Source organism: Falco cherrug, chromosome 1 (genome assembly GCF_023634085.1).
Source record: "Falco cherrug isolate bFalChe1 chromosome 1, bFalChe1.pri, whole genome shotgun sequence".
Lineage (NCBI taxonomy): Eukaryota > Metazoa > Chordata > Aves > Falconiformes > Falconidae > Falco > Falco cherrug.
Genome location: NC_073697.1, coordinates 32,641,033 through 32,653,799, shown reverse-complemented (window position 1 = coordinate 32,653,799; position 12,767 = coordinate 32,641,033). Strand labels below are relative to the sequence as shown.

Here is a 12,767-nt window from a genome sequence, read left to right as displayed (position 1 = left end):
ATAAAAAAACTGAAGTGGGGAAAAAAATAAATCAAAGTTATCAGCAAACCACTATCTTCTGCTACTGTCAAATAAAGTTAAGCTTGACTTTGTAGAGATGTTAAAGCTTGCTATTGGGGAAGGATTTTTAACAAAACACATGCAAGACTACAAAAAAAGCCATCAATTTCTCTGGGAAAACGAGTCAGGTATTTCCATTTACTGGGTGCAATCAGGAAGCCATTCATCTAGATACCAGCTATAATGCAGGAAAGTGCTAAGCCAGTTCCACGGAACGCTTTCCTACTGTGCATTTTAACTGAGGGAAAAAGAGCAGGGGACAGTTAATTGTAACATAGATGGCATGAATAACCTCTCACAGTATCAAGTTATCTGGCAGGAAAATTCTGTGAGGTGTAAGACCCGGTCCCTAGCCCTGTGCAATCTATTCAACAGTCATTTTTCAGTCATTTCTTTGCTATTTGTACTGGGACCATCTATCCATTTTACTTGTGGATGACTTATTCAACCTCTGTAACCACTGAAACTTCACATTCTGCTATCCCAGCATGAAAATTTATTACTTTTTCTCTGGAAAGAAATGAGTGCTCAGCTCTCATCATGTTCCTTACGTTCCAGGTGCTCACCTTGTATTACAGTTTTCTGTGGCTTATCAGTAAACGCTAACAATGGTGACCTGGACCGCTGTATAACAGGTAAGGCTGGGTCACTGAATGTTATGGTGTCCTTTCCACCTGAAACAACCAAAGTGTTAGAATCATCAATCCACCAATTACATCCATTGTGCACTAATGATATTCAAACATATCCTACATTTTTTTTGCAATATTATTGAAAAGTACAGAACAAGAAAAGCATCTCAAATGATCCTTCTACAGCACGGAAAAAAATAGTTCGTACTGGAGCTGGAATATGCAAGTCAAATATAGAAGAGGTGTTTGTTTTTACCTGCAATACTGAGCAAAGGACAGATTTTGAAAGACCAGGTGCTGTATGCAGCAAATTGTATTAGCAGTTAGCATTCAATTCAGAATATTAACAACCAGATCATACCCAAAGTTTTACAAAGAGTAATGGATCATTTGCATGCTCTTACCACCACGTGTTCAGCTCTGACTGTTTACTCTCTATTACTCTGCCTCAACGATGAACCTGCTCGTACCACTTGTGCAATTTTACACTACATACTCACACACATATTATCCTGCAATGGTCCCTTAGAAAAGAATACTGAAAGCTTAGCGTAACTAAGAACTGCTGGAGCAAGCAAGCATACATTGCTGGGAACAGGAGAGATTTTAATCTGAAAATTCCAAAAGCATTTCTGAGCAACTTTTTTTTTAACCAAATGGAAAAGGGCAATTTGCCAGCAGTTTTGCAGACAAAATAGTGCAAGAAACTCTTCAGCTGAGGACTCTGCTGTAGATGCCTAGTCTTTACATATTTTAGCAATACAGAAAGAAACACCTGCAGATCCTTTAGGAAGTCCTCCACTGTTCAGGATGCTCATGTTTCTAGTGACTGACACTACCTTAAACCTAGAGGGGAAATGGCAGGAAATGTGCAAGATCAGCTAAGTGTGGTGTTTGTGTGGCCTCCAGAACAACTGCCAACCGATAAGTAATGGCTGGGGAGGTGGCAAGCTACTGCTCTATTTATCTCCATAAGAACGGACATTTATGTAACAACCACTTCTCCCCTCTAAATCTGTTTGTACGTTTCACCTTAAGGCAACATCCTAAATCTAATCACCCATCCAAGACAAAGACTTTCAACAGAGCAGCAGGTCAGGAGATACCCAGAATAAATCCAGCTCTGAGAAAGTTCTGGTACCTACTAAGAAATAATGAAAGTCAGGCTGTTCCCATGGAGTCTAACTGGACTAGTCCAATCCCTAAATACTTTTGAAAGCACTGGCTGTAAATACTTTGATCCTGAAGGTATTAATGATGTTCTTATACCTTAACATGTCGGGGTATACACTGCAGCAATATGAATGCAATTCCTGCTTTTGAAACTGGATCTTTTCAAGCTTTGATCCCCCTGTCAACTATGCATCAGAATTCTGCCTTCACCATAGCAAGTTATAAAAAGTAGCATTAATTAACACCAAGGTGGAGAAGCCCCCCCCCCAGTGCAAGGCAAAATTAATTAAAGTGGGGGGAAAAAAGCAGGGGCAGGGAGGCAAAACAAATCCGATGGCTATTTCAAAATGCAAAAACCCCTAGACAAATGCACTTTCCTGTAATAACAGTGGAAGAATTTTATGCTGGAAGAAGAAATAATCATACAGGGAACTAGTGGTATGAAAACATCCAACAGATGTTCATACACTGTCAAAAGTAGCCACATATCCAAAAAGATACAAAATAATCCAACAGAGGAAGCAAAATTCAAAAACATGATGAATAAAAAAATTGGGGGGATGTAACTTTAAAGTGGAAAGCGGACTTTTGTTTTCCTTTTTTTTTTGGAATAAAAGAAGTAAAGCCTGAGCTAAACTCCCTGAAGATTGCCAAGACAAGCTTCAAAAAAGAAACTTCTTGACTTCCAGCCAGTATTTACACAGGAAACACATCTACTTCCACATTTTTCTCTGCAAACTAACTTGGTTACAGAAAATAAAGCTAAACTCAGTATCCACCATCTAAGCAACAGATGTAGCCCAAAAAGTCCTATGTATATTTATACATTAACTGTGACTCAACACCCGTTCATGAAGGAGGGACATGGGGGTATTGCTGCACTATATTCTGTGACTCATGATCTGAAGTTGGCTTACGCACAGGGGATTTCAATTACCTGCCATGTAAGCTCCATTTTGTAACTTACATAGCTACGTGCTCCTCTATTTAATGACTTTTGAAGGAATTTAGTGGAAAGTATACAGATCTCAAAATAAGTACACAAATAAGTTTTCAGCAGTTGTAAATTCTTCATTTTCTTCTCCAGGGTTGGGTACCCTCTTGTAACTTCTGCTGCACCCTACACTGCTGTAACTGGCTATACCCAGAGCAGCTGCTGAGCCCATTAATTCGATCTTGCCCCTGCTTCACATCGATTACTGTGGAGCAAGAGGCAGCACCGAAACTTTCTTATCATCCCAGACAGAAAAAGGCTGAGTCATGGTCAGCTCTTTTCTTAAGGACTTTTTTTCAGTGGAGATCTGGAATTTTCAGGAAGTGCTAGATTTTAAAAAAACACAGAATAATTTCTCTGTATGTCAAGTTGTGAGAGGAATAAGGTGGTGTTTACTATTACTGAATACACTTAACATATTACGCATGCATATTTGAATCTCAACATACCTAAGACAAAGCAAAGAATTAAATGCTTCTGTGAACATCACATCCTCTGCTTCCTTCTCAAGGCAAGCAGGCTCATAAAAAGAAAATCAGAGCCAAGTCTATGTCCAAGTTTGCTTTCTTTTCAGCAATGAACCTCGCAAGTGATTCAATTAAGGCTCATTTTCCAAACCTGGGAAGCTAAAGTTTGTGGTTAGGCAGAACTTCTACAGAAATGAGCTATGCTACCAATTTCACCATTTCAAAAATTAAATATGTACTTCCTCTTGATTTAGCTTCCCCAGAGTTCACTCATGCATTGCTCAAAAGCAGATGACAAATATGTCACCTAACAAAAAATTAAAGGCGGTCAAGCTCTTTCTTCAATAGGATAAAGTTTAACAGCATCATTTATTAACAACATTTGGAAGATATTAATATCATGGTGACAGGAGATGTTATAAATGTTATACGGACAATGATGCCTAAGTAGGAACATTAACTTCAGATTAAAAACCTGCAATTTATAATGTGCGCTTCTTTCTGTGCTAGACTGAACATCAGCTTTCATCTGCATGTTTTTTTCCAATGACAAAAAATTCAACTCATAACCAAATAATATTTTTTTCTCTCCAGATCTAAGACTGACTAGATGAGATATTCTCCATTTTCTGTCTCTCACCCAAGTCAATATTCAGGTGCAGAGTCCACTGTGGTAGTTTCTGTGCTATTTGTTACATGCTGCTGTTTTATGGAGTGGAAGCTTTTCATGCTCTGAAAGGAAAATTGGTGACCCACCAGGTGTTGCAAGGCTCTTTTCTGACTACCCTGGGACTAGAATGCACTTGGAAACAAAAGTGCACGCTTGAATTAGAAGACAAGCACCAAATCAACAAAGGGGCTTAACAGAACTCGCAATCCAGTGTAAAATTCCTTTACATATACTTAAGATCATCCTTTCTCATTGTTTTCCTCAATTTAAAGGAACTGTCTTGTAGAACAGCGTCTGTTTCTCTTGTGGTCATCTAACTCACTTGACTGAACATCTTACACTGTCAGATATAAAAGTGTTGAGGTAGTATTTCTGTTTATTTACATGCAGTGACAATATTTAACGTACTGCTAAAATCAGTTACTAAAAATATATGTTAAGCAGAACCTACTCCCAAATCCCACTGAGACATTGTAGCTCAGGCCTTCAGGCAGCAAAAGAAAGGAAGGAAAGAGACAGTTGTTATTGTATACACATTAATGTGACGCCTTACCTACAGAGACCAACAATTGTGTAACAAGTCCCCGCTGCTCCTTTCTTTTTTTTAACGCATTTTTCAAAGATCAGAAATGCTGCATTTATTAGTGTATGAATTTCATAGAACAGAATTTTTTGAAAAATAAATCCTACAGTACCTTAAACTGGTGAGTTTATGATATACATTTGTACCAATATCCAAAACTGCATTAGCAGGGTTTTAGACAAATATTTCACCTGCATCTTTTGGAGTACGTGGGGGGGGACAAACGCACTACGTTAGGTGACTAACGGAAAAGTAAGTGAGCCCCAGAAACAAATTTGGGACCTTCAGTTCTGGAAAGTGTCAGGACGACAGCCAGTTCCAGAAGGGTGACCGAGAATGCCTACAACAGGCAAACTAAAGTGGAAATACATCACATCAGGCCAAACAGTTTGAACAGCATAGGTTTGTCACAAGGTCTCTTCAGCTTTTTTCTAGATGTAAAGGTTAGGTGGTAAAAACACAGACCCAAAACACTAGAAACCTAAATCACGCTATCTCCCACCCCCAGTAGCACTGATAGGAAGCTGTAAACAACAAAGCCTAATGATGCAAACACCAACAACGGAGTAGCATAATTTACAGTGGTTAAAGATGACACAATTGGGTGTAATGGGAAGAAAAGAAGCAAAAAGTAAATGTAAATTAAATATTGCATATTTTCCTAACAGTGAGGTCTATTAGGAAGCAGATTAATCTCCCATTACTTGAGTAATTCAAAACCAAATACAATACTTAGGATGCTACAGGGAATAAGACTGTTCTGGAGAGATGGACTAGAAAATTTAAGACCATTTACATTTCCAATTTCTCAGAGTTCATGATTCTACAGAAGAACATTAAAAATACAGCAATAAAATCCATGGAAGTGACAACAAGTACAAAATAAATAACATTTGTTGAAAAACATAATGGCCAATATCCTATATATCATTTCATACAACTGTTTAAATGAAATAGTTCCCTTTTTTTTTTGCTTGCAGACTATGGAGCCAATTTGGTTATTTCCAGTATTTAAAAGCTTTTTTTTTTTTTTTTCCAGTGTATATATCTGACTTGGAGTTTAAAGAGTTTAGTGATTTCTGGTTTCAACTTAACATTTATTAGAGGTTTCTAATTTTGCAAATGTGCTGAATAGCACATTCATAAAATAACTGTCATTAAAAAAGTTATAGCCAAGCTTTTCGTAAATGCAAATATACCCTTGAAAACTAAATAATGCAAGCTGTTCTCTTGAATTTCTACTAACCTGGAAGACTCCACAAGCCAGCAATTTCCAAAGTTCTTAATTTCTTTTCTAGTTCTGCCACTCGATTACCTAGAATTCTTTGGAAAAAGAAAACAAAAACAGAAGCCAGCAACAGTCAGCTGAGGTGAGATTCTGTGTTATACTAAGGTAACCAAAGCCCAATTGCTTACATGGCTACAGTTGAATTTTTAACTTATTACTTAACTAGTGCAGTAAACCTGTATGCAGTCATCCCTTTTCACTAATGGCAATGGACATCCTCTCCCAGTTAGAAGAAAATTAAATACAGTTGTCTAATCTAGCCCATGGGTTAAAAAAAAAAAAAAAAAGTCTAGGATGTACTGGACATTCAACCTTTGCCCTTCAGTAAAGACAAAGAACAGTAACTCACAATGTTTCTATTTCTTTGCCTGCAAATATCTCTTCCCAGTTACTTTTACTTTATCTACAGCTAAAACCAGAAGATAAAAGCTATGAAGACAAAATCCAGAAAATTCAATACAACATCTAGATTGATTTTGAAGTTCTAAGACACAATTCTGGCCTAGTCCTTCGTTCACAGAGGTTTCTCTATCACTAAGATTGCTTAAAATGGCAAGGAATATCTTTTCTACCACATCTTTGCTTTTAGTGCTGAACCCTGTTTTCTACTTTACTAAAAAGCTTCAAGCTCTTTAGTGTCTTTATCACCCACTCTTAGTTTTCACTGCATTTCTTGGGTCATCTCTTCTTTTGTATCTGATTCCTACACAAACACTATTTGCAGTTACTTCTCCTGCAGGATTTAACTTTTAGTCTTAATTCTCTCCTCAGATCAAATGAGAGATTTCTACCTTGCAAGGAAAGCTCTTTTTTCCAAAGAATTTTTGAAAGTGTTTCTCTCAGAGGCACAGCAAGTCTCCTAGAGTCAGAAGTCTTTAAGTAAATCTCAAACAATACTCAATAGAGTGAGAAACCTAGAAGAGACAGCAGTTCTAAACATGACAGCAGAGATAATGGACAGCAAGTTTTATTCATCAAATTACAGCAACAGGACAAGTCAGTTAAATTTGAACTGAATGGAGAAGCTGCATATCACAACACAGCACGGCAAGAGCATCTTCCCGTGCTCACCAGAGCTCTGCAATACTGCACTGTGTGCTCTCCAGTGAGGGCTTTATGCTGCAGACATTGGAGCATACTGGGAATGTCGTTACTGACAAGATGGCAGAATTTGGGAAGGACATGAAGCACAGCAAACCCAGCAAACACCAAAGGGGCTAGACAAACTGACTAACAAGGACTAAGTATTTTTTAATTCTCTACTGTGAGGGCTCTGCAATGAGCCTTGTATTTTAAAGATTACAAAAATATCAAGATGAGAGAGTGATGTAAAAGACAAAGCGTATAACAAATCTCAAAGAAAGCACTGAAAGGTACAGTGGTGTGTATCAACTAGAAAGCAAACAGTGCATCACATTTACAAGCAGAGGAGAGAAGACATTTGGGAGCAGTTATGTTTATTTCCCCGTTGAAACTCAGCAATCAAATAGGTTACCAAGGTTATGATGGATCTATTACTGTCTTCTCCAATTACAATCAAAATTGTTCAAGTCTAGATTTCACTTCCAGAATGCTTCTGTCTGGCATGAGAGACTCAGCCTTAATAACTATTTGTGTATCCCAGTGCATGGCCCAACATCCAGCAGCTATGCTCTGCAGTACAAAGCCACAAGTGATGGAGAAAAGCACAGAGCAACTTCAAGAGGCTCTACCTTGCGCACAGGGGGCCAGGGGTCCCACTTCTATCTCCCTGTCTAAAGCCCCACCAAGGGTCAGCTGAAGGACCTGACGTTCCCCTGGCTTAGAGAAGCAGGGAACAGACAGAGATGATGCAAGTCTTCTGCATCATGTTAGCTCAGGCAGGGAGCTGACAAAACAACCTCCATTTGGCTAATGACTGTCACCACAAAGGGGTCACAAGTTCACCGCTTCTGCCAGGAAAAGAAAAAATCCTGATTATTTTCATAAGTAGTTCACCAGTAGTTTCATGGCAGAAAATGGGGGAAGGATAGTGCCCTCCCTGTCGGCTAGCCATATCACAGAAGGAAACAACACTCTGCATCAAGTTCGGTTATTGCTACTGCTCTTGTTATTCAGACAACAATAGCAAAGTCACCTTTCTCTTGCTTCTCTTAAATTCCGTGATTCATTTATCAGCTGTACCACACTATTTCTAAAGGTTCTGGAGCAAATATATCCTGATAATTCGTACTGGATCCTCAGAAGAGGTGCTGAGCTATTTTTTAACCTTTGGTGCAGGTTCTCACATAGAAGGATCATTCTGCAGCTCTGAACAATGGCTGGCAAAAAAGAAGGACGATACTTAACCCTGCTCCTTTCATTCAGGAAAAGAGCAAAATGCATTCACTGATGAGTTTGATTCTAGTTTGCTTCAAACCACGTTACCTGAAGACAGGTACGGGAGAAATGAAATCTATGTAAAGCTGCAAGTTCTTACAGAAGTATCTGTTAAAAAAGAAATGTGTAAGCAATCCTGAACAGAGTGCGGTTTATTCCATTCATTCCTTTTCCCCTGTGAGCTCCAGGTAATTTGCCACCTCCATATGTGCTGTGGTGGCCTGGAACAGTACGCATTTTTAAAGGGGCTGCATGAGTTGGTAGCACCAAACTCCCTAATCTATTTTTTTATCTCTATCCCTAGTGGACTGGATCCTTCAACTAAAACAGAAGGATCATGTCATGGACAAAGGTGCCAATAGCCTTTCTCTGTTGTCCTCTGGTCACATGTTTAATGCAACAAGGGAGTTAGTCTAAACCTCCCTCCAGGATAACGTTTTACAGAAATCTGTTGTTCATGTAACAGCAGCAATGCTCGCACAAGAATTAGCAGCTCCTTTCTGGATCTCCCATGCTGTCCAACATACATGGCTCTGATCTGAAGGGAGCTGTGCTGATTTACAGCTCTAGAGCTCCATTTATCTCACTTTCAATTTAGATCTTGCTACAGAAGAGATATACCCTCATAGAGATACAATCACCCAAATGTCTGTAAATAGGGTCTGTCACAGTCACATATCTAGTTCTATACATCATGTGGAAACATTTACGCAGTTACAGACTGACACAATCCTTTTTGTAATTTTGGTCATGACCGAGCTTGCCCAAGTTAGAAATGTTAAAATTAGTGCAACACGTCTAAGCAGCAGAGCAGCTTCTACACTGATCTGGCTTGCATGGGTGCTGGCAATTACAGGAACAAATTGCATTAAAAAGAACATCTAATAAATGGTTTATTACTGGCAGAAGCAAAAAAGATTTTTATCCACTTGCTAGGCAGGGTTAGGACTGTTTATTTTTGCATGTACGTAACTATTTAATCTTGCAACACATTACTGCATACAGAAATCACTTACAACTGCCTTTTCAAATTAAGCTAATGTGCTTGTGAGGAAAAACGTAGGACATTACTTAGACTTAGCAGTAGTAGCTACCAATCACCTGGGGAAAATGACCTGTTTCTTCCCAAACAACTTATTTTTTTCTTAAAAAGCGAGGCTAAGAAAATAAAGGCTGGATTTAGCCTACTTGTTCCTAGGCACATACACCCACAGCTCCTTTTATCATGCCACATATTTAGGAAAGCAGCAATAATAATAGTGTGTCTGTTCCAAGAGCAAGTGGCAATGGATGTTTTTAACAGTCTAGCAGTAGAAAGTCAACTTCAATGGCACATCCAAATTCAAATCTACTTAAAAAAGAAAATCCGCTGCCTTGTTATTGCTTCAGTTAATCAGAAAGGAAATCTACCATTCTCCTATTGTAAATGTATATAGCCATATCTCAATCTGCAAGCAACAGAAGAGGTTTTGATTTTAGAGTAGGTTAGCTGTTTGGAGGAAAGTAAGTTAGTACAGTCTGAAAAGTTTCATTTACTGATAACAGAGTCACTAATAGGTCAAACACCTATCAAATAACAAAAGCAGAACTTCTTCCCTGAATGAAACAACCACCCCAAGATCTCATGTTCTTTACCCAATAAATCTCACTTCCTTCACACAACACTCTCAAAGAGTAACTGTGTCCTCCAAATATGCCCTTTGCACAGGGAAAGCCAGGCAAACAGGACAGAGGGATGAAGGAGAAGACTTCTACCTTCCAGTTTATGCAAAATCCTTTGTCATTACAATTCTCTCTAGCCCCACATCCTTCTCAACTTCCTACTCTGAATGGAGGAATGTCTTCAACAAAATAATGCATCTTCTACCAGTATCAGGTGACGGACCTGTTCTAACCTTCTCTGACAGGTTAGCAGTTTCTTCCCCATTTTCTGAAGTCAGCAGTCTTTACTGGTAACTTTCTACACGGCAAATAAGTACCCCCAACAACCAGCTAATGCACCTCAAATAAAGGATGGTCTTGCCCTGATGTCCCACCTGCATTTCCCTTTTTCACTTTAACTCTTCTGTGTCATAGGTGTTTCTACTTGAAGTAGTTCCCATTCCTCTCAGCTCCTTAAAAGCCTCTTTAATCCAACTAAGGCCAAAAGGTGACAAAAAGAATGAGCACACCACATAGGAGTGTCACTGAGGCTCTTCACACAACGCGCCCAGGATTTTTTACCACCCTTTTTTTCCCCCTGAAGCATCCTGAGCTGAATACAACACTACAGCCCTGAGCACGCTCCTGACCTGGGAGAGATGTGAACTGTCACCTCCCTCTAAGACTTGATCTTCTATTGGGCACAGAATACTAGTTTGTGCACACATCCATTCTCAACTCCTGTGGCTATATATGACCAGTTGGGCACACAGAGAAAAGAATTGTATCTCTTTGCGAAACCTTATCTCAAGAAAACCTGTACTCGATAGCTGGAAGCAGACAGTGGTATCAGAAAGTGAAGCCATCATTACAATGATACATTTAAGAGATGCAAGAGACTGCATGTGATCAGAGACACACAAAATTAAGAAAAATGTTTGCTATAGTTATAGGCAAGAGTATGCAAACTACAACACCAGGTAATGATACAGTATCAGGATGTAAAAGGCAAAGATTGGTTATACCTGGAATAACAAGAGATGTTCTCTGCATTATTTTCTTCTGATGTTATATTAGCAGTAGGAAAGGAATAAGCAGGTGTTAGCCCTTCATTAGCACTGCTCAGTGCAGGAGCTCCTCTTGCATTACATGACACACAGACATGAACTGACTGAGCTGCCATCAGTTAGATCTGGGCTTCATTTTCACCACTTTAGTCTCCCTTGAGCTGATTAGGCATTTGCTTTCTCAAGAGTATTAAGAGCGGCTATAAACTGCTCCTCCACTTCTGTTGCCACATTGCTAAGAATTATGCAATGGAGTCTGCCTAGCAGCAGAGTTATCAATTGTCAAAATGAATCATCTATTCTAGTGCAATACAGTTTACTTCAGTACTACTTCTTCCTTTCATGAAAGATGTCTGCCTGTTTCTGGCATCTGGTCCTGATGTGCTTTTGAGAAGCCTGAATAACCTCTGATTACCAGTAGTGACTCAGTGTTTAAAAAAGGGGGGGGGGGGGGAACGACAGAAAAAAACCTGAGCACAGAATCAAGGAACACTTCCTAGCTCTGATTTTCATACACTGTATAAGGACAATAATATCAGAATGTCAGAAAATGTGTCAAAAATTATTATATTCTGCCATGACAGGAGCTGTGCAAGACAAAGAATTCTACTGATAAGTAGAACAGCTAAGAAAAAACAAATTCTCCTTCAAAGTTCCGTTCAGATTTTTTTTTACAAATCACATAGTAGCAGTCCAATTGTGTTTATCTCCTACAACTTTTGGCAAAGTAACTATAGGAGAAACAGCTATCATTTGTATGACACACAGGCCACTAGCCTGTGACAAATGTTATACTAAATCTTTTCAGCTCCTTTCCTAAATGCAATATTTACTATTCCCACCAGTGTTCATTAGCAAATTCCTACCTTAACAACCAATTATCATGTATCTTCTCCTCCAGTTCAAGCACTTCCTTCCTCCTGACAGCTTTTCTTTAGCCCTCCCTACAGACTACCTGCTAGAAGTACCCCATGTTATTATGGTTTGTCTTAAAGCTGCGCAGCAAACCAACCCTTGCCAAGCAGAGGCAGGCAGGTCTTGATCAAGCCCAGACATGACTTCAAAAATGTAACTTTTCTCTAAACACATACCTGATCTTAAAAACTAAAGAACCCACCAGTTAACAAAGACAATGAATTTCCTGTGAAGATGGATCTTCCTTCCCATTTCACTGAAACTACCACAAAACTATGACTTCTCCATAGCTCGGTAAGTTCCATTTTACTTAGAAGTCATGCTACCTACTTGTTGGTTTGCCTTTGGTGTTGTATGACCAGGTTTTTTTCATGGATAGTTTCCAGCAATGCAGTGGCCAGTGATTTGAGATCTGAAATGGACTGTGGTGTGGCTGGTAGGCTACATCCATGATCCTCCGACAACAACTCTTGAACTATAATGTCAAAAACACAAATGAGTTTTGGCTTCTCATGCACAGAGTTGTGACACAAACATTTACTTAGCATAAAAGAACTATTCTCATTACTTAAATGAATATGTATCTCTTTCCTTCAGTTAACAAACAAAACCAAAAGACCAGGAACATAATCTCTAGCTGGCATAAAGATGGTGGCTTTCTAAGCTGACCGTTATTCAGCAGCAATTGCCAGCATAAGTACAGGAAGATACATCTTATGTTAACTTAATTCTGCTTTTGGAAAATTCTTTTTGTTCATGAGGGAACAAACTCATTCTTCTATATGCCTACAGATTGGTAAAAAAATTGATCATTTCTCTCCCGCTTACATTAAAATATAAGCCCACAAGGAAGCTTTTATATTACTTTTAGAATTATTACATCCTTCAGGTTATTTAAGACTGATGTGAAAATACAGTC

At 38.9% G+C, this 12,767-nt stretch overlaps 1 protein-coding gene across 6 annotated transcripts in view; it reads right to left on the bottom strand.

Moving 5' to 3' along the window:
* CCDC149 (coiled-coil domain containing 149) overlaps nucleotides 1-12,767 on the bottom strand; it is a 52,095-nt gene that overhangs the window by 7,928 nt on the left and 31,400 nt on the right. For 2 of the 6 annotated variants that reach the window (XM_055707088.1, XM_055707095.1), the window contains exons 9-12: nucleotides 12,179-12,323; nucleotides 5,826-5,902; nucleotides 4,448-4,480; nucleotides 627-734 (exon numbers count right to left, since the gene is read on the bottom strand). In XM_055707088.1, the coding sequence (XP_055563063.1) occupies nucleotides 627-734; nucleotides 4,448-4,480; nucleotides 5,826-5,902; nucleotides 12,179-12,323 (363 nt within the window). The remainder of the gene's footprint in view (nucleotides 1-626; nucleotides 735-4,447; nucleotides 4,481-5,825; nucleotides 5,903-12,178; nucleotides 12,324-12,767) is intronic. The other 4 variants (XM_055707104.1, XM_055707113.1, XM_055707124.1 and 1 more) reach the window with 2 other exon arrangements.